This window comes from Centruroides vittatus, unplaced genomic scaffold (assembly GCF_030686945.1).
Source record: "Centruroides vittatus isolate TY-2023 unplaced genomic scaffold, ASM3068694v2 scaffold_386, whole genome shotgun sequence".
NCBI classification, from domain to species: Eukaryota; Metazoa; Arthropoda; class Arachnida; order Scorpiones; family Buthidae; genus Centruroides; species Centruroides vittatus.
Genome location: NW_027122706.1, coordinates 2,478,210 through 2,501,119, shown reverse-complemented (window position 1 = coordinate 2,501,119; position 22,910 = coordinate 2,478,210). Strand labels below are relative to the sequence as shown.

At 29.8% G+C, this 22,910-nt stretch overlaps 3 protein-coding genes across 11 annotated transcripts in view; 2 read left to right on the top strand and 1 right to left on the bottom strand.

Annotated features, from left to right (window-relative positions):
- Window positions 1-396: 396 nt before the first annotated feature.
- Window positions 397-6,679, top strand: LOC136988803 (putative leucine-rich repeat-containing protein DDB_G0290503). Of its 2 annotated transcripts, none has more exons than XM_067286766.1 (4): window positions 397-465; window positions 2,782-2,866; window positions 4,948-5,917; window positions 6,589-6,679. In XM_067286766.1, exons 2-4 carry the CDS (start codon window positions 2,814-2,816, stop codon window positions 6,604-6,606), a joined length of 1,041 nt encoding a protein of 346 aa, XP_067142867.1. In that variant the 5' UTR covers window positions 397-465; window positions 2,782-2,813; the 3' UTR covers window positions 6,607-6,679. The 2 variants fall into 2 exon arrangements, with proteins under 2 accessions (XP_067142867.1, XP_067142868.1); XM_067286767.1 differs by lacking the exon at window positions 397-465 and adding an exon at window positions 507-544.
- Window positions 6,680-7,385: 706 nt separating this feature from the next.
- On the top strand, window positions 7,386-8,618 carry LOC136988824 (insulin-like). Its single transcript, XM_067286786.1, has 3 exons — window positions 7,386-7,737; window positions 7,831-8,038; window positions 8,104-8,618. Exons 1-3 carry the CDS (start codon window positions 7,726-7,728, stop codon window positions 8,298-8,300), a joined length of 417 nt encoding a protein of 138 aa, XP_067142887.1. The 5' UTR covers window positions 7,386-7,725; the 3' UTR covers window positions 8,301-8,618.
- Window positions 8,619-13,353: 4,735 nt separating this feature from the next.
- The window catches only part of LOC136988714 (C-Jun-amino-terminal kinase-interacting protein 4-like), a 94,478-nt gene continuing 84,921 nt past the window's right edge, over window positions 13,354-22,910 (bottom strand). For 4 of the 8 annotated variants that reach the window (XM_067286661.1, XM_067286665.1, XM_067286663.1 and 1 more), the window contains 6 exons: window positions 21,534-21,682; window positions 20,879-21,050; window positions 16,772-16,885; window positions 16,011-16,193; window positions 15,760-15,909; window positions 13,356-14,587 (listed from right to left, as the gene is read on the bottom strand). In XM_067286661.1, the coding sequence (XP_067142762.1) occupies window positions 14,469-14,587; window positions 15,760-15,909; window positions 16,011-16,193; window positions 16,772-16,885; window positions 20,879-21,050; window positions 21,534-21,682 (887 nt within the window). In that variant the 3' untranslated portion in view covers window positions 13,356-14,468. Of the gene's footprint in view, window positions 14,588-15,759; window positions 15,910-16,010; window positions 16,194-16,771; window positions 16,886-20,878; window positions 21,051-21,533; window positions 21,683-22,910 lie in introns of all 8 variants that reach the window. The other 4 variants (XM_067286659.1, XM_067286664.1, XM_067286660.1 and 1 more) reach the window with 3 other exon arrangements.

Sequence of the window (22,910 nt, the reverse complement as noted above, 5' to 3'; positions counted from 1 at the left end):
TACGGTTTTTACTGGCTTATCGAACAAACAATACGAATGGAATCAAGATCATCACTGACGCGCAATGAACTGATTACCCCTGGAAGTCGGCTTCTCACATAAACACAGCTTCCCTATCATCAAATGTCACGGCACGCCACTGTTATATACGCTTCATTACAAGGTTTTCTCGTCAGTCTGTAACTTCTGAAATTTTAATTACTGGTCAAAACATCATAATTATGTGGGGTAGCATAAGAGATGCTCATAAATATTTGATTATGCCCCACAATGACCCAGTATGGTTTATACATTTCATAAAATGAAATTTTAGTTTTTCCGAACTTTAATTTGTTGATTTCCATTTTCTTACTGCTTATTTATCTAAATATCATCATCGTCGTCGTCGTCACCGTCATCATTAATACTGAAATGTAGGAAAATAAAAAATAACTTTTCACTAAAATTATGCCAATTATTCCAAAGGTACAGTACGTAGTTACACCATCATTTTATACTGAGTTCAAATTGTCGAGAATTATCCAAATATAAATTAAAATATTCGGTAAATAATTATATAACTTATTAATGTTTTAGAATAGCTTAAATGTAATTAACTTACAAATTTATCCTGAAATTTAATGTGTCATTCTTTACTGCCTAAAAATTAGTTGTTTTATTCTAGTACTTAATACTTTAGTAGTTTAGCACTAAACTACATTCGAAAATTGACTATGAATAAGTATGATCTCCTATACCCCTGTGATCAAAAACTATCGGGAATGGTTCAATAAAACGCAAAATTTGAATTTATTCATCAAAATTATTTCGTTTCCTGTCCCCTCCGACTGCAATGCACTTATACAAATCTTTGAAAGATGCTTTAAAGTCGTTTTGGTGAAACTCCTTCGGGACTCGCAGCAAATTTTGTTTTATGGCATAATCGACTCAAAACGATGACCACGAAGCGGAAATTTTAATCAAGAAAACAGGAAAAATCACCCGGTGTCATATCAGTTAATATAGAGCTTGCGGAATCATATTTTTTGAATTTTTGAATCAAAAATTATCAATAGCATTGTGACAGGTGCATTGTGGTGCAAAATCCTGCATTTTCTGGCAAAAATCAGATCGTTTTCTACGAATTGCTTCACGCAAAAGACGCAAAACGCTCAAATAATAGTCTTTGTTAACAGTTTGGCCACTTGTTCTATTTTCAACAATCTGGTGTTATATTTTTGCGTGGGCTCAGCATTGTTACCCTCTGGAGCCAAGGGAACATTTTCTTTGTTGTCCCATCCTCCCCGCCAGGTTGGGGGCTCTACTTTCGCGATTTTATTGAAAGGTGGAACTCAAGGCTAACGGCTGATCTTGGGTTTTGCCTTGCCTCAAAGTGCCGAGGCGTGTTTCCTGTCTCATTGTATGTATTGTATTTTTATTGTAATTCTGGTATCCCATTCTCCCCACTGGGTAAGTGGGAAAGTATATTGTCACTCGCGTCACTCTGTGTCAGGAAGGAGCATTGTATCAGTTGCTCAGTTTCCAACCATCTAGTGCACTGTTTATACGTGTCGGTTCCTAATTGTTATCCCAGGGAGCCAAGGGGGCATTCTCTTGGTTTTTCCATCCTTCCCACCAGGTAGGAGGGGCTATGCTTACGCGGCCTTGAAGGGAATCTCAAAGCCAAAGGCTGTTTTAAGATTTCTCCCGGCTCAAAATGCTGAGTCTTGTTTACTGATCTCAAGTGTACTGTATTTTATTGTAGCTCTGGTTGTTTAAATAAACGGGACCTGGTGGCTGCTCTGTATCTCACGTTTTCACACTTTTCTATCATTTTTTCTTTCCTTCATCCTTCTCACTTCAGCTAAACTCTTCATTTTTCCTTTCCAAAGGCTATGCCTTCTATCCTTTGAAAGAATGAATGACAGTTTGGCCATTCGGAAGGAATTTGTGGTGCACAACATCACGACAATCGAAGAATACAGTCAACGCGATCTTGATTTTTGACCGACTTTGACCTAGTCTGTTTGGTCTCGCTTCATCTTTCGAGCTCAATTTACTCGATGTTTTAACTATTTTGGTGTCAAAAGCGTAGATCCACGTTTCATCATCCGTAATGATTCGTTTTAAGAACGATTCGCCAGAAGAAAACGTTTCCTCGGCCTCTCGAACACGTTGTTGTTTTTGGAAAAAAATTCAACGTTTTTGAGACAACTCGAGAAGTGACACGCCTCAAGCAAAATGATCTTTTAAAATTGTTCGACAAGATCCAAATGATACTGGAACATGTTCAACAATGTTCTGAACTGTTAAACGACGATCACTGAATTTCAGATTTTTGACTTGTGGAACGTGTTGTTCGTCAATTGAGATGGATGGTCTACCATAGCGTGGTTCATTCTAGAATATCTTGTACCCCTAGAAAACTTTTCTTTTTGATAGACTATCGTCACCAAAGGATGCAACATTTTACAACATTTTCAACGTTTTTGTAGCAGTAATTCCGTTGCGAAAACAAAATTTAATGCACGCTCTTTGCTCGATTTGCAGTTTAAATGAACCATTTCCAATACTTTTTGATCAAAGTAGTATGCGAGGGTATTTAATAATAAAATAAATAATGTGTATAAAAATGAATAGTATATTAGTTTAATTAACGAAATAGGCTTCGTTTATAGTAAAAACTAGAATTTAAAAAATGTATTAAGTAATATTATTTATAACAATTATTATTTTACTTCCTAATAGTTCTAATTCTATTATTATATTAATATATTGATTTATTGTTGTTCTGATATAAAGAATAGAGGAATTAGAACACGTTGCATCCTGTAATGGGGTTGAAATCGTGGCTACTTCGATTAAGAACGGTAATGAACAATAAAAAGTAAGTATCTATGAGTGCACATAAAAAACTATATTAAATTATAATAAATTTAAATAGTTTCGTCATATAAATTTTAAAGTATTGAATTGGAATTAGTAGCATCACAATTAAATTATATTGTCGCAAATTCTGCTGTTATAATGGTCAATGGTTAATATTTGTAAAGAAGGAAAGCAAAATTTTCAATTTTAAATATCGATTAACACGATTTAATAAATATAGAAGATAATATTCGCTGTATTAATAGAGAGGTTGAGGCCGACGTTTTCAACGCAAAAACGTGTACATCGGACGTCCAGCGCGGCTTCCTGTGAGCATAGAAGTTTGATAATGGCGTCTAGAACGTCGAGCATGATTCCACTGACGTTCCAAACGCCATTGTCAAACTTCTAGGCTCAGAGAAAGGCGGCGCTTAACGTTCGATGTACACGTTTTTGCGTTGAAAACGTCGGCCGCAACCTCTTTAATATGCCCAAATAACTACAGAAAGGATATGAAAAGTTTTTAAATTTAAAAAGTTAATATCTAAATTGTTTTTTAAAAACAATTTAAAGAACTTTTATAGAATGTCGAAAAATTAAAAACTACAAAAATAACAATACAATTATAATCATATTTATTAAAACCTTTCTTTACCATCATTTTATTATTTGTTTAAAATGTTTTAGTTTTAATTTCTTTAAAAACAATTTTAGTTAAAGCTTAATGCGCAAAAAAATTCGACGAATTTTCCAGAAAATTACTCTATTCAGTAACTATTTTATTCAATACATTGGGGAATTATATGAGTGAAAAGTATGTTTGGCATAGGCTCACAAAAAATTTACTGTAAAATTGTCGTCTGACATTTTAATAAAAGTTTAACAAATCAGGGTTAAATGGTGGGAAAAATTCTAGAAGCTGTGATTGTGAAAATAAATTTTATTTCAAAGAAATGACTGAACTGCTGTTTTCTTATTATATCAAACAACATAATAACGAACAAATAGTAGTGTTTTCCGAAAGACAGGTTCGAAAAAACAAAACATAATTTTCTGCTAAATCACTGTCTAACTGTTAGAGGTGTGGGTTAATTGGTGAACAATATGTGGATGAACCTATTTTTGACCGATTACAGGTTAGACTCATTATTCAAGCTTCTAAAGTATTATATACAAGAAACAAAAGTCATCCGCTAATCTTAAGATTTTCTAGGCTACAGTAAACATAAACATGTGTAAACATTCTGAAGTCATAAACAGGGTTGTTCGATTTTTTTCACTTATTTTTACAGTACTTGCGCGTAAACAGCCGCTTAGCAAGCATGGTTTTCAACTAACATAATACAGTATATCAATACGTGGCGCTAATTTTTAGTTTATACAGTAATTACACGTGTTCATCATCTAACCCTCATTTACCCTATATTTTTCAATTTTCAGTACAAATTTTCCCTCAAAGTGTTTCAATTAAAAGCTAGCCATAAAAGACACAATCGCTAAAGTAATTATTAATGATCCTAAACTGTGTTTTAAGTCCTTGTTCTTAGAGATTCATTCACACCACATCAGAAAGAAAACACTCAACTTTCGGAGAAATTGGAAGTTTATTTTTAAAATAATAATAAATTATATATTGTTTTAAAATTAGAGTGTAATGGTTTATATTATTTGTGAAATTGAGCGAAAAATTAAAATATTCGCAAAAGATGATTTATGGAAATTATTTTATTAAAATGCGAATTTAAAAGAATATTTTTAGAATTTTTCAGAATAAATCCAAATATTCTAATATCTTGAAATGTGATAGTAATAAAAATAAATCGACTTCTGTTTAATACAAAGGTTTATTATTAGCAGAGACTTTATGTTATTTGTAATTTATCACGTAAGCTATTTCTTTTATAAAATAAAATGTATTAATTAGAAAACAATATACTATATAAATTTCATTCAAAGTACTAATAAATTAACTTAAAACTTGTAATGAATTTTCAAGTTTAAAAATTTATATTAGATCAGCAAATATATAAAATAATTTTTATTTAGAAATTCACTAAAATTATTTAAAATTTTGATATTGCTTTTATTATATTACAGCAGAGAAAATAATCACAACACAAGAAACAATGCAAAGCTCGATTTATTTTCCGAATTGAAAAGAAAGTTGCAAGACAGTCCGCAATCATCTAAATCTACGGATAAATTATTGGCCTGGCTAAATTCAGATATGAACGATCATGTTTTGTGTCAAGAAGCAACTCAGAAAATTCAGAAAGTGGTTGAACTACCTGCCGAGACATTTTCGAAGAAATCCTTAGAATACGCGAGAGCCATTTTTCACGACGAAACTTTGATTATTTATCAACCTAGCGTAGAACATATTTCAATTATTCAATCCGAAATAAAAGAAATTCAATTACAGGAAACTTCTGCCGAATCTATAATTAAAACAGAAAATGTTTTACAAAATGATCAAATAATTAAGAAACTTCCAGAAGAAATAGAAAACAAAAATGATGGAGAAAATAATTCGAAAATATCTGAAACAGAAGAATCAACCGAAGAAGAATCATTGACTAATATCCCTGAAATATTTACAGAAAATCTTGAGATAATTTCACTAGGCAAATGTTTACAAGATCATCATCAAAAAGAGAACATTACAGACAAAAGTATACACGTATATGACGACGTAATGTGTTCATCAACAAATCAAATACAGAATAAAATATTCGACCACAACACCATTGAAAATCAAGACGATATAAGTAATTCAGAAAGTTTTGTTTCTGAAGATCACAGCGCAATATCTGATACAGAGAGTAATTACCTCAACGTTGAGAAGATAGAAAATTTAAACACTGAAAAGTCTCTCGATGTAAATGATGACGATAGTAACAATTCGAATGTTATAGATATAAAATGTGATGATTCGTTATTAAACAAAGAAAAGCATATTTCACTTCCTTCTGGATCAGACGTGTTTGAAGGCTGGCATCTATCATTTATCGATGAAGATAAACCTATTTTCGATCTGGAAGAAATTCTATCCCCAATCGATAAATTAAAGGTAAAGACTTTTTCTCTAGAATTGCTATTTATATTATACGAGTATAATCAATATAGTTTTGAATTTAATACAAGACAAAAACTGGTAGAGAGAAATTTAATAGTTCTGTTTAATGTATAATTTCAAACATAGCTTCAAATAAACTCAGTCAGACAGTTATTATATATTAAATGATTCGTTTTGAAAAATATTTTAATACATTTTTTTATGTATTTAATATCGATATATGATTTTGTGTGCGTCACATCAATATAAAATTTAATTAAGCTTCAATTTTATCCTTTGGTGGATAAAACAGAATCCTCATTCCCATCGTTAGCATTTCTGTTCAATGAATTCGATCCATTAACTTGTTAATTAATGGATTGAATTGTTTTACTCTTAGTGTCTCGTCTTCTTTTTCAATTAGTCAAATAATTTCATTAAAATCTGCCGTACTCCAACGATTCACTTACCATCATTATCATTGTTCCTCTTGTACTCGTGAATTTGAAATAGAATTTCTAAATAAAATGGAGAAAATAGTCTTTTGTTGTTTTCAATTATCGGCGTTTGAAAAACATTTGTCACGAAAATTAGTATTTGTTAAATTTAATTATAAATTGTATAAAATTTTATATAATTATTGAAAATAATATATCTTATATTAATTTCAACAAATTTTTATGTAGGAAGAAGAACACCATTGAAAAAAGTATTCGATTCTGTAATTTATCAAGAACATGAAAATTTTTTATCCTGAATTTAAAAAGTTAATAAAAATCGCCATTTTATTTGATTTATTTAAATATGAGCATTCCGAGAATTTTGGTGATAATAATTAATTGTTTTGCCACGTTTCTGACACTATTCGTCCATAATACTGTATCATCATTGAAAGTTTATGCAATTTCTCTCCCGAGTACAATAAGATTTCTTCTCCTGTATCTTGTATCTATAAAATGTGAGAGAAGAGTATATGAAGATATTCATAAATATTTTTAAAATATAAAAAGTTTTTAAAAATAAAATATCATAATAGATGCCGCCACCAAATGTTGCCGGGAAAGTTAAGCAACTCGTTGCTGGATTTTTTTAATAAAGTGATGGTTTCGGTTTCGGTTGGCGGTGACGGAATATTTTGCTTTTAATGTATATATAAAATGTATATAGATTGCATTTGTAGGCATTTTTATGCATGAAATATAGCTAAAAAGATATAAAAATGATTTTGTTTTGGAGGTCGGGAGCGGATTAATCCATTTTATATTGTTTCATATTGGAAAATTTGTTTCGGTTTGAGAACAACTTTTAGGAATGAATTAAGTTCGAAAACCGAGGTTTGATTGTACAATTATTATCAGTTATTATTCTAACATATATTTAAGTGATCAAATTACAATAATAGCCTTGAACATATTTGCTTTGTCAAGTATAAACGAAGAGCGACGTAACCGTCTAAGTGCCAATAATTACATTTAAACAAATATTTTGAAATATATTTTAGTATTAATTAATCCTTTTTAACCTGATAAACATTATTAACGCCTTATTTAAAAGTCTCATTTATCCATTATTTTTAACGAACTGTTTACGTCGCTTAATCTGCCTGTTTAACAGAGATTAAAGGGACGGCTTTTAATCCCGAAAATAAAATTTTTCTTCTTTGAAAATCCGTCTAAAACCACTGCTGGAATCGACATCACTCGTCTATTTCTTACTAATCTGCCAGATTAATAAGAAGTAGGCGTGTAATACTAATGCAATAGTATATAAAGAAAGATTCCTACTAAATATAACACTCCTTGGAGAACAACGCTGCGATAGAAATGAAGCTAGAAGTGAGTAAAACTACCATTTTGATTTCATTTTTGTGGACAAGTTTTGGGTGAAGAAATTCGGTTAAACTGAATACTCTTTCAAACATTTCTTAGGTTTTATCCATAGTTGTTCTTTCTTTTTACCTGTTCGTGTTTCTAACGAACGCTTCAATTTCGTCATCGTTGCAACAAAGAACGTTCTATCGCAGAAGAATACAAGTCTGTGGTCCCGAGTTATCTGATGTACTCAGTTTAATTTGCAACGGAACTTATTATAATCCTCATAGCAGACGATTTATCTCTACCTATCATGATTTATCAAGTAAGTAAAAATGTATTTTTCTTGCCGGTTTCTTAAAATGAACTCTCTCTTCATTAAATTTCTAGATCCTTATTGGAATCTCGTGTCCAGCTCATACCGATATCCACTTCAGAATATCCCAGCTGCTTTTTCTGATCGAAAGAAGAGAGGAGTGGTAGACGAATGTTGCCGCAATAGTTGTACTTTTGAGCAGATAACTGCTTATTGTGGCTCTTCCGAATCCGAAGAACAGGAAGAAGAACGTAACTTATGGATGAAATAATTTTTAACGACTATTGATAATGAATTGCAAATTTTACAATGAAATTTTAAGGCAGTAGAAATAAATGTAATGATGTCAAGTGAAAAAAAAAAATCTATTTTTAAAAGTAGAAGTGTTCGTGATTCAAAATAATTTATAGTTTTATTACGGTTTTACAAAGTAATTATGTTTCCATTTAGAGTTTGATTTAAAATTCTATATTTGAATAATGGCAACTAGGATTAGCCTATATCTAAATTACTTCTTCAGTAGGCCCTATAGTGGTATTGGTAATTGATTTACTGTAACTATACATGTTATTAAATAAAATTTAAGTAGAAATACTAATAAACGTTATTGTCTACTTTCCAGGGGCGATATTTAAAAAGTAATTATTCTGACAAAGAAGCAAAATCGAAAAAAATGTTTGTTTAGTTAACTGACTAATTAAAAGTCCTAAAATTATAACAGAAGTACTTGATTATGTAATCGGTTTCCTCAAATATATTATATACAAACAATATGTGTACTGCAGCTAGCACACAATTTCATTAATTACGCGGAAGTTTTTCGAAATGGAACGGACTAAAAATTGTTAGAAATAACAGCTGTATTCATTTATGTGTTAATTTACACTAATTGTATTTTTTAAATGATAAAATATTGATCTCATTCGCTACAGATGTACAGGAAAGGACACAGAAACGAAAATATTCCTGTTTGCACTCTCCAATATTATTCTGTATATACTGTAATTTTATGCGGATAATCCGTGGGTTATCTGTATTTAAAAGGCAATTTGAAAAGAGGATGTACATTATACGCCGATTTAAATATTATAATTACGAACTCATCAAATAGCTTTTCCTTTGTTTAAAATTATTATTTCGGAACATCTTTAGAATTAAAAAAAAGCATCCTTTGTGCACCGCAGTTATAAGCTACGTGGTACGATCCAAAAGTTCGGGAAATGCAGTAATCAACGACAACAAAAGCATGTATTTGAAGTTACAGCGTATGAAATGGATTCTACCAAACCATTTCTACGTGTTCAGGTTAATTTCGCCCATGTCATGTGATTAAACCGCGAGCGCTGCTGTTTTTTTCCGGAGATAGTTACCTTTGTCCTGCGACGTAATCAAAGTGGAGTTTCAAGGACAACCTCCAACATTAAATTTTGTCAGCGTTTAGGTAAAACACCTACGGAGATTTTAAAATTGCTAAGAAAGGTGTACGGTGATTCTACGGTGAAAGGTCACGGTAAAGTCGAAATGTTTTTTTTTTTTTTTAACTCTTTTCGCCCTGTGGGCACTAAGAGGGCCTCTTTTAGTAGGCCCATTATGGGTTCGGCCAGGCCCACAATGGGGCGACCGGGTAGTGAGGGACGGGGCCCGACATATCCGAACGGACCACCCCCGAAAAATTCCTGGGGATTATTCGACCCGTTCGGATTCGATCCCGGGTCCCCCAGAGCGGTAGGCTGCCACCTTGACCGCTCGGCCATCCGGCCGTCGAAGTCGAAATGTTGGAAGTTGTTCTTGAAACTCCACTTTGATTACGTCGCAGAACAAAAGTAACTATCTCCGGAAAAAAACAGCAGCGCTCGCGGTTTAATCACATGACATGGGTGAAATTAACCTGAACACGTAGAAATGGTTTGGTAGAATCGATTTCATACGCTGTAACTTCAAATACATGCTTTTGTTGTCGTAGATTACTGCATTCCCCGAACTTTTGGATCGTACCACGTATATGCATAAAACCCAACAATCTGAACAGTTACCGAGCTTCACCGATTTCGCAATTTGCAGATATCCACATATTATATCTGATACATGAACGTATAGTACAACGTTAAACCGGTAAATTTGACTTTGTCATCAGAAACGACGTTCGATAGATCCCAAGAAGTCTGAAGTTCAAACCAACGAGAAAAAGGTTTTCGAGATAACATTGTCCAATAAGAAAAGAGGTTTAAGTTCTGTTTATTATAAATTCGAGATGCCAGAGAAGAAATCACGCGACCAAAATTTAAGTATCTGGAGAAGTGGTAAGCGATAGTCGCAATGTAATCAATCGATATGAGACAAAAAGCATTCGATATCTATCGAATATTTAATGAATTATTCGCAAAACTATCGAATATTTTTAAAATTGAAAAAGGGGAACAAAAATGTAACAAAACATATACTTTACTGCACTTTGAAAATATGGTGACTGTATCATATTTCGCCCATATAATTATAACGTCTAGGGCCGTGGAGTCCAAACCGGTAGCACGAGGTGCAAACTTCCATCGGGAAGAGGTAGGATGACGGAGTTTACATTATAATGGATACCGTCGGTATCGTAACAACACCATACATTTCGTATGATGCACATTGTGATCAAACAGCACGACGGGTAACGAAACAGCAAAAGCGCTCACCATTACATCGTCAATCCCGAGCTGATGATCTGATGTGGAAGATGAAACGCAGTATGACGTATATTCACAAGCAAATTGACAATATTGAGCGCCAAAGATGGCGGAACGATCGTTCCGAACTCCGCCCGTTGCATGTTTCCTAATATCGCCTATGGGTGAACTTGCGGCATTGGCAGTGGCAGCGCCGATCTAGAAACACGATGTCACGAGTTCGTCCCCTCAATCGGCATTAATTATTATTATTATTTTTTTTTTTTTTGTAGTGAAACCACTCTAATATATTCCGAAGTTTCTAATTTTCTATATTCTAATATATTCCGAAGTTTTCCATTTTTCGAATTGTATTCCGTATTGTAGAATATATGGCAGCGACTGGCATGCGGAACGCCATATCTGAAAACATTACGCTGTCAATAAACGGAAATCGGCCGGTCCCGCACATCGGAGTAGCGTCGTTATCCGGCAATGTCGGAAAATAAATGCAGGCAATAATGAAATACGGCAAGCGTTATGGTTACGATGCACGCTGTGCAAAAGAAGCAGATGGGCACTTTGAAAACCTCTAAAACAGTTGGTGTAGCGAAGTTGACCCTCCGGAAGAATGTCAAATCGCACGAGGAAGGCAGATTCCGCCGCAAGACGATTGACACAGAAATCAATTCATCTTCTAAACGTACTCCGAGGACAATCAGTCCTCGGAGTACGTTTAGATGAATTAATTTCCTACTTTGTTGAAATGGAGAATTATTATTTTCGGCTGACTGTAGATGACGTGAAGCGAATGACGTTCCATCTGATTTCGCGTGGATTCACCAGCTAGGTAATATAGCCAGCAAAAGAAAATCTCACAAAATACATTTGTGCGTTTTGTCTTGATGATTAAACATTGCTTTACTTCTATATTTATAGTACTCAACGGCGGATCTTCATAAGGACTAATAGGGCTTAAGGCCTGGGCCCCCAAAATTGAATTATCATCATAAATTTTTAATACTTTTTTCATTAATAATGAGCACTTATCGTATAGTAAAAAATAGTTAATATTAATAATATAATAATAAAGTTAATTTATAGTATTATTTGTTTTATTGTAAATGAAGCCCCAATGGATTTTAGTAAGCCCTAGGCTCCGAAAAACCTAGATCCGCCCCTAATAATACTGCATACTTTTATGTGAGTAAATAACATTTCTTTTGATGCTTGCAAAGTTCCGAACGTGATTGTTATGGTATATTTAGGGTCGATTTACACACAACAGTTACGTGCCGGCACAGTGCAGTAAGCATCGATAAATATCACAGATAGCCAATCAGAATTTCATGTACTGTACGACACTTGTATGATTGACAGAATACAGATCACGTGTAGTAGATGAAATTCTGATTGGCTGTGTGTGATATTTATCGATGTTTATGCACCAAACGGTCACTGTGCCGGCACGTCACTGTTGTTTGTAAATCGACCTTTATTGTTTACAATACTGACTGGAAACAACGTTCTGTTACATTATTGTTTCCAACATCAAAATTCACCGCAATTCCCTCTACAGCGATTTTGCTAAATTGTAAGATTATAGGTCTACAGTAACATATAAATGGACTATCTATATTCATGCGATGATTATCCCAAAAAGTCTAAAGATATCTATCCTTTCCGAATCTTTTAGTCAGTTTGGTAATCACATACGACAAAGCCCCGTTACATCTATAAGGAGATAGCCGGATGTAGTAAGCACAGAAATGTAAGGAGTGAGGAAATTTTAACCCTACAATTTCCTCACTCCTTAGAAATAAAAAAAGACGCCACTGAGAGAAAATAGTGCCTCAGTCACTGTTGTGTGTAAATGGATCTTAAAACTTATATCGGGCTCCCGTGTGATTTTGGAATTTCAAATTGAAATTCAATTCAAAAGCTTTGCTTTTCCTATTGCTATTCATCTTTAATCTTGACAATACACAAGAACAATTCAAACGACCCAGATAAAATACTTTTGTTTTTAAACACAAGAGGTGAATACACAGTTCACAAAAATTATTGAAAAAACTTAAAGAATCCTATGCTCATGCATATAGGACGACTAGGTTTTTGAAACAATGAAAAATGAATAAAAATCTAGTCTTATATGTGAGTAAATATGGTATTTCTCAAAGTAACTTTCTTTCTAATGATAAGTATGTATCTATTACTTTCACTTCATCAGTTCTAAATTTCTTTTATGAATTCTTTACTATTATAAATAACAGTATTTAACAAAATTATTATATTATATATATTTCTTAATTTTTTACTCTTTTTGCCCTGTGGGCATTAAAAGGGCCTTTTTTCATATCCAGTGTGTGTTCAGCTAGGCTCACAATGAAGGGAATTGGTGATGAGAAATAGGAACCCGACATATCTGGGACAGATCATCCATGAAAAATTTCTGGGGGACCTGGGATTGAATCCTAGGTCCCCAGAGCAACAAGATGCATTAACTGCCTCAGCCATCCAGCTGATTTCTCAAATACATTATTGGTTATGATTGAAATTTATTTTAGAAGTACATAAAATTTGAACAAAATAATTTTATATATTAAAAAGATTTTAAAGTTACAATATAGTACAATAAATAAAAATATATTAGCCAAAAGAAAACCTTTATTTAATACATATCTAAAAACTTCTTTCCAAAGAAGAAAAAAAAAACAACTAATTTTACAAAATATATTTTACAGGAATACTAACATTCAAATTTAAACAATAAAAAAAATTTTGGAATATTTTGACATAACATATACACACAAATTTTAGGAACAAATTTTAAAATAATTTTTATACTATAAAAATATAATATTCAATGGTAAATTACAATAATAATAATAATATGTATTTGTAATCAATTACTCTGATTGCTAACTTTATTCTATTGATGAGTGATCAAATTAGAAATTAGTAAATTTTGTTTTAATTTACACATCAATAAACATTAGATTTTAAAATGATCTTAATTCTTTTTTTTTTATGAAATAACATTTTCTAATTTAATTATCAAAACAATTTAGTCATCTTAATAACTATGGACTTTATATAATTTATTATTATTTGACTTTTATATTTTTGAGTTATAAAATTTGAAAGGATGTAATTTACAACCAGTGTATTAAAAATGTTTACATCTCTTCATAGTTATGCAGCTGTTTTACAATGTATTGTGAGAAAAATCCTGAGCATACTTGCATTAAAATATTCATTTGATCAGATCTGTTAATAATTTTTTTAATGGTCCTAAACGCCGACAACTTTCTCATCTTAATATATATTTCTCTCCTTAATAATTCATTTTTACATTTTTCAGTTGATCACATTTTTCTGATAAATATTTTGCATTACAAACAATTAAATAAGCTTATTTTAGAGGTTTTAATAAATATTTTCTGGGTATAACTGTACATAACAAAAACAGTAAACTTGTTTACATAAAAATACAAAGTTTCTTATATTTATTGTGTAAACCATTATATATATTAACTTAACTGCCTAGGAAAAACTTTCAAAAATTTTCCGTCATGCATATCACACTTAGTATTTTTATACATTTTATATTTTATATATATATATGTATGTATATATATATTTATAAAAAGAAAAGCAGTAGCAAGACACGAAGCAGTTGGTGCATCTTACAATTTCCTTCTGATTCAAGTTATCATCATTAAATAGACATGAGAAACTGTAACCAATAACCACACTGAATTTGTGGAAAATGATATGCCTCATCAATGTTAATCAGGTAACATAACTTGCCAGGCAATTAGATGACTACTGTCTCCTTTAGATAAACCTCTTGGTTTTTTCTCTGGAGTCAAAGAAATTTCTTCATTATCTTCATCATCACTGTCACCTTTAAAATAATTTAGTTTTTATTAATTAAGCAAAATGTCTAAATGAATATTTTGAAGATGTTCAGTAATAAATATGATAACTGTATTATTTCATTCATAACAAAAATAAAATTTCTGAAGTATGTCAACTTATCTATAGTTTACTATAGGAAAATAAATAACAATTCAAATGAATGTCTATATTTTAAATCACTGGTTAAGACTTATAAACTCAATTTTTTTATACCATTTTAATCCTACAGGGACTTAATTCAGTTGATTTTCTTACAACAGAACACGATCAGAAAATCCTTAGAGGCAAAAAGAGTCTTTGATGAAATGGTAATTGATAACTGATCACGATTGCATGTTATCAACCACATGTTGAGGCTGACAGTGAAAAAGATGATTTAAAAATGCAAATTTACAGAAAATAATAATTATAATAGGTGTCTTATTCCACAGAATACAAAGTTAAATTTTGATGTTTTCAGGAATTCTCAAAAAAGCTCTTCTTTTTCTGTGAGATTTGTTACGAAGTGAGTAAAGTTTAATTGTTAAATACACTTGAGTAAAAAGTGCATATTACAGCAATACCTATCCATAAAACCTATATGATGTGCATTATGAAATAAAACACTTAACTGAAAAAGGTATAGGTACATAAGTGCACTTAGGTACAATTGAGGAGTTTTAAGAAATAAGGTAATTAGAATTTTTGTTATAAATTTTATAAGTATATTTAACTTGAATGGTTTAGAACATGCTAATTCTGTAACTTCAGACAACTTATAACATCATCTATAATAATAGGGAATTAAAGAAATTAAAGTTGAAAATAATTTATTAAATTAAGCAAATAAGATAATAATTAACATAAATTAAATGATAAGATAATTATTAACATACAGTTCTTCAATATAAATATACTGTATGTTAAATGTATATATAATACAATATATGAAAAATAACATATTCAAATAGGAAGCTATCTGAGGTATTTTAGAATAACAGAAATTAAAATTCAATAAAAAGTCTGTTGTTTTTCATCTGGACAAATACAGCAAATAGATGTTTTGAATCAATTTAAATTTAGAATATTTAATTAATTAAAAGCAAAAAGAACTGCAATTATATTATTTAATTTGTGAAGTTAACTTATATTTGTTAATTCATTATATTATATACTTGCCTATTCGGAAATCAATATAGCCTTCTCCTCCAGAAATTACCAACATGTATTTTGGTTTCTTTGGTTGTTCACAGGCTCGTGCACTATCTTCACTTTTACTAGATTCTGAAACATTACTGCTGCTGATAGCACTCATTCCTCCCTGTCCTACTGATCATGCAATTGTAAAATTATTTTCAATACATTTCTTTTTGTAATTAATAAATATATACACTAAACACAAAATTTGAGAGATATTTAGATAATTTTACCTGGAACAGAAACAAAAAACTTGACAGCATCTCTGTGACCATGAAAAGAAAGCTGAGCTTGGGCCATAGAACAATAAGGTATAAAACTGGCAGGAGTAACATTATCTTTATTATCACTGTAAACTCGAATTATACTACCAGGTATTTTTCCATCACTTGGACTCGAGCTTTCTTTTTTTGTATCTGAAAATTAGAAAGAAATGTTTCTGTTTATGATGGTGCAATGATAAGTGAAATTTTAGAACTAATATACATACATTACATAATGTATAAGTATTTTACTGGTTTATTTAGCTACAAATAATCTTTAAAATATAACAGAAAATTATAACATTAATACTTTCATCTTATCCCTTAGTTTAATAATTTAAGATTCTTATAATTCATAGTTAATATTTGCACATAAGAGTTACTTGATATTTGCAATATTATCAAAATCAAATAAGAAAAAATTCTCTTATTTGATTTTGCATATGAGTTTTGGTTATTTCCACTAATAAAGTTTATAGTAAAACAAGTGTATGATAATGTAATTCATTTGTTATTGATAAAACAATTTAAATTTATAGTAACCAAATGAAGATATTAGGTCCATAAAAAATTAATTTTCTCAATTTTTAAAAAAATTTATGTTGTTATCTGACTTTTATTACATGCTTTTGACTAGTGTTGAAAATGATAAATTATTAAAACAAAATTAGAAGAAAATTTTTTAAAATTTAAAATAATTTAAAAACTGCAAAGAAAAAAAAAAAACTTACTTTCTGATAATGGTACAGAAATAATAACACCATTTCCTGTACCAATCCAGAGACGATTACATGAGATCATTAAGGCTGTGATACGGACAAAGGAAAAACCTAATTTTCCTGTACCTGAAATTATTTATAATAATATTAATAACTTCAAATTGATAAAATGGTGGCATGTCTACCTATAGGTCTATGGTGACAAATTTATTCAATAATTAATAAGAAATACAGTAAATTCAGCAATTCATCCTATGATTGGGCAATATATAAAGCTAAAGTATGCTTTTATTACAGCAAAATATCTATCAACAATTTTATCAATTTTTGATGTACTGTACAGTACACATGTGTGTTGTGCTATACTAAACCAGTATGTTGATGATATATGCTTTGCATGATCTATCTTTTGTAACAAACAATTATTAGAATTATTAAAAATATACAAATATAGGAAATCCTTGTTAGTTCGAAATTCAGGGGAAAAATATTTGCAACTTCAAATTATCAAATTATCCAAGATTTACATATTTCTGTATAATATGCCAAATGCCATGTAACTGATGTAATTTGTTAAGCAAATGAAACATGGTTACATATATAGAATGCAATTTTCATTAATTAATTATTAATAATAATATAAATAAACTGCAGGTAAATAGCACGTGCCTGGTGAGAACCTCACAGGTTGCAGAAAGGTTTTATAAAAAGTAAAGCAGAATTCCTAGAAATGTAGTCCAAATGTTTTTAAAGTGGCCCAAAAAGTAGTAAATTGCTCAAAAGTAGCCGCCCAGAGCCCTACAAATATCTCAATCTGCAACTCATAGCCCAATCATATAAAAGCATTAAACCCTTTTCTTTCATTTAATTTAACTTGATGAAAAGAGAGCAAAACAAAGGAAAGAAAAGTAAAGTATACACAATGCACACAAATATATATACTTTAGACTCTTCTATGACTACGTTATTTACAACACAAACTCTTAGACACCTTTTTACTCACAGCCTTCGGTTATTTTTAATAACCGAAAACGTTTGAATTATATCAAAAAACAGCTGTGAGTAAAAAGGTGTCTAAGAGTTTGTGTTATATATATATATATATTTGTGTGCAGGCATTTTTAATTCCATTTCTTCATAACTCTGCTAATAAAAATTTTCCATTAATTGAAACAACCTGAACTAAGTTTTGTAGGAAATTAACAAGACAAAACTAGTTTGAATTAATATGAGTGTATATATCATAATAATATTAATTAGTAACAGTAAGAATTTTTGAAGAGGATTTTGAAAGAGCTAGAAATAGCAATAAAGAGACATTTGAAAAAATAATTTTTTCTTTAATAAGAATAAATTATGTATTATTGCAAAAGGTACAATAAATAGATTAATAACAATGAATGAACAAATACTGTAGCAAATTATTATCCATTAGAATACTGAAAGAAACTTAGTTTTTAACAGGCTCTATTCTACTGAGTTATTGAAGAAAGTAATGTATTATAGTTACAATTATTACATAAGATAATTTTTATTTGATTATAATTATGTATTTTAAATATATGCAAGAATATTTTATAAAATCATAAAGGATCTGACAATAACACAGATCAAAAATTTTAAAAATAAGAAAAATATATTGAATTATAGATTGCCTGAAAATAAGAAAAAACGAGAATAAATAACCTAAAAAAAAGGCTAGAAAATAAGCAGAAACAAAATTTTTAAAAACATAGTCTGGATAAACTTTGATAAATTAAAACTATTAAAAGCTAAACTATTTCATTCAATACAAACATTTAAAAAACTGTTCTAAAATTTATACATATAATTCTTTATTATTAAAATTACAGGAAAAATAAATTTGTTTACATTAATTGGAAAGTAAGTAAATAATTTCTTTTATACTATGATTTTTAATCTGTAAGTGAAATAAAACTTATTTTAAAAAACTAGATTCTAAAGGTTAAGTCTAAAAAAAGTCATGCCTTGGTCATCACAGATTTCAGTAATATTGTTCGTGAGGTTAAGCTTTGGCATGAACTTTTATTGAGCAAAGAGATAAAGTGCATTTTTTAAACGTTTTCAAGAAAACTGAAGTTAAAAAATCCCAAGAGACTTATGAGTAAGTTGTGCAGCACATATCATCGAAGACAGTATGATTGGTGGGAGTGTGCCTCAAATATATTCATAAAATTACTGGCTTGTGTCTCAAAGAATGAGCTCTTTTCCAAATCAATGCAAGTTTTACATATATTCTTTATTAAAAATGTGCATTCTTTTCTTTAAAAGTTTGTTTTTAAAACTCAAATAATTAATTATTTTATTGTTTATGAATTTATTAATCTTATATTATAATTTGAATTTATTTTTACTGTCTGCTTATTTAATTGGCTATGAATACTTATGATATAAACAATAATTCAATGTTATATTCAGAGATAATAACTAATAATATTTTGAATTTATTTAATTGCTTAGAATGTCAAATTATTCATGATATTCTCACATTCCTAAATGTAAATACAGTAAGACCCCGCTTAACGCAGGGGATGCGTTCCTAGACAACAAAGCACTAAACAAAACAGTGTTAAACAAGGTCATTTTAACAGAGTAAATAGAGAAAGAGGAACATGCAGCCAAAACTAAACAAATTTTACTTTATTTTTATATTAATTTGTATAATAATATATGTTAAATAACACATAAATATATGCACACAGAAATGTAAAGTTCATTTTTTGTGATGAAGGTCCTGACTTTTCTGAAATTCTTGTTTTTTTGCAATAAAGTTCATTTGTCGCTTTTTTCTTTCCTTAAGCAAATGTCAGTAGCAGAAGATCACATCCAAAATGTCTCATTTTACTTTTGCACTCCTTTCAAAATCTGGATCATTTGCTACAATTTGATTAACAATTTCCATTATCGTTACTAAACTTTTACCAAGGAAATCTGTAGTGAAATTCTTTGGGATCTTCATTTTCAGAATCTCTATTTTCCAGTTTCACATGAATTCCTTGTTCTGCCAGTTCTTGTAGGTCGTCGTTGGTAATGCTCTCACCAGAAGCCTGCAGTAACTCGTCAATATCCTGCTCGTTTACATCTTCTAGTCCTGCTATATCATTAGGTTGATAATTTGGTCAACCTAACGATACAGCGATAGGCTCTTCTCATTGAGAACTCTTGAATACTCTCAGTCATAACTTCTTCCACACTTCGTTCATGCATTTATCAGTTAATTCTTGCCAAGTGAAGCCGATATTGCCTATGGCATCCATGATGTTATATTTTTTCCAAAATTGCACCAAACAAACAGATTTAAAAAAAGTGCACCTTTTTGCCAGCTTTTTCTGATTGGTTTGTGTTCATAAATAATCATATTATATACAAATCAATGAAACGCCAGGATAATTTGAATCAGTGTAAATTTTGAGCTTTTTTTAAAGCTTCGAGCAGACCGTGTTATATCGAATCAGCATCAACCAAGGTCTTACTGTACTTTAAAACTTTTTTATCAAACATCAATTCTAAAAATAGACAAAATGTACAAATCCTTGCAATTTACAATTAATTTTATTTAATAATTGCATTGATTTGAAAAAAGCTCACTCACTGAGCTCAATCAGTGATATTGGAAAAATGAGTAAGGTACTAAGGTACACCAAACTGTGCAGTCTTTGATGATATCATTCTGAAAAACCTACAAAGTCTCTCTGAATTTTTTAACTTCAATTTTCTGAAAACATTTCAGAAGTGATTTTTTTTTCCTTTGCTCAATACAGATTCATACCAACAATATTACTGAAATCTGTGATGATCATGTCATGACTCTTTGTAAGAAAATTATTTAAATAACAAACTATTAAAAGTCAGATTTTGAAAAAATTGCACTTATATTGATAAATTATTAAAATATAACAACAAATTAATAAATATATCAGATTTTCTGTAGACTAAGTAATTATACTGACTTAGTTAAGTATAAAATATTGTTATGTAATATTACTTAATACATAATAATAAAGTTAATTTATATACAAGTTTTATTAAATAAATATTTTATTTTAAAATTTCTGATTATAGTGATAAGTTATGTTAAAATATAGACTATTAACATACCAAGCATTTTACTGACATATGGTTCAATGTCAACATCTTGCAGATGTTGATGAGTATGAGCATGATATAGACGTAAAGTACTATCCAAACGAATGGATACCCAAACACCATCACCAACCCAGGCCATTTGTCGTACTTGGCTTTCTTTACGAGGATGAGCATCAAAAGATTTCTGGAAAAAAATTAATTTTATTAATAAACTAGTAAATATAAATTGTGTCAATCATCTAAAGAAAAAATTTTTTAATGAAATAGAGTATAAATAAATTAAAGCATAGGTAGTTAATATACAAGAAATTTTAACTATTCATTAATGTTTTAAAATTTGTTTGTGATAAGTGGTTTGTAATAACATAGAAATCATTTAATATATCTCAAATAAAATTCAATATACTCTTATATATACAATATTTAATTTATTTTTAAAATTTACAATATAATTCCCAATTAAATTTGAATATCTAATTCAAAATTTTCTCAATTTTATCAGAACTCTGACTGTTAAATAGCATATTTAAATTATCAGTGCAAACGATTTAGATTAATTAGCATCATTAAAATCAGAGTTTTTGTTTATATTTAAAATTCTAAAAAAACATCAATTAACTACTAATGTTTTTTGTAAGTTTTCTATTATTTGCATTTATAAACTAACCTGAATAGAGAGGTCTTTAGGATCAACAACATGAATTTTATTTCGATAACCACACCAAACCTTATTGCTTACAATTGCCATGCATCGAATTGAATGATGTGGCTGTCCAAGATCAATAAGATGATAATTTCTCAGATCCCACTGTCTATCTACAATTAAAAAAAATACAAGTAATTTTAGTAAACAATTCTTATTGATAATTTATAATATTTTATATTTCCACATTCTTAATTTTATTTCTTCAAAGTGCAACAAGCAAATAATATTTAAAATATCAAAGTAATCATAAAATTGATAATTTATAGAAATGTATAAATTAATTTTTGAAACTTTGAATCAATCATTGATTAATTAAATTAAGTTTTTAGTTAATTATTTAATAATTATTCTTAACTAAATACAATGGCTTCTTTTATTGAGTTTTCATTTTAATTACTTTATTAGTCTTATTTCTAAAGATTCATACATATATTTTTATTTCAAATTAAAAAAAACCCTTCAAACCTTTTCATAAATATTGAATTTTACATAATCAATAAGAATTAAATGTTGTCAGAATTTGTTGTTTTAGATAATTTTTTCATAATAAAATAAAATCTGATTTATACTCTTATTCATTTATAAAAATTTCAAGTTAATTAAATATAATACTATAATAAATATGATAATATAGAGCAGGGGGCAGGAAACCTTTTTAGCCATTACCCCAAAATATATTTGTGTAAGTTGACATTACCTCCCTCATTTTGAAAAAGAGAAAATCGATACAAATTTAAATTAAACACTATTTATTGAATCATTTTACACTGAAAATAATAAATAATAGACAAACCAAATAAAATTATCATTTTGGAACACAATAATTTCATTTTTACCCCATTTGGGGTAATTTACCCCGGTTTCCCAACCGCTGATATAGAGTATCATATTAATTCGTTAATTTGAAATTTTTATAGATCTCAATTAATTTGATAGATTAAAAGATCAGCATTGCAATATATGGTTGTGAGAATCTAGAGTTGAGGGAATGATTTTAGCATATTTTATTAAAATAATTATAATATTTAATTGATAGAAATTTATCTATTTTACAAAAAACATACAAAGTTGAAAAAGGAACTTCTTGTTTTGATGGAGAAAAGTGTCCTAGTTTCTCTAAAAATGATAATGTGGTATTTCTCACACTTTATCCACAAGACCGCCTGACTTTTGTCACACATCAGAAGCATAGAGGGCTTATTTAGAATAATTTGATTGGAGAGAATTTTTGGTAAAAAAGGGAGGTTACCTCCAAACACCGGCTCTCTCTCTCCACAGCTCTGCTCACTAATCTGAACCTCCACTGAGGTAAGATCTATGCTCCTGATTCCCCAGCTC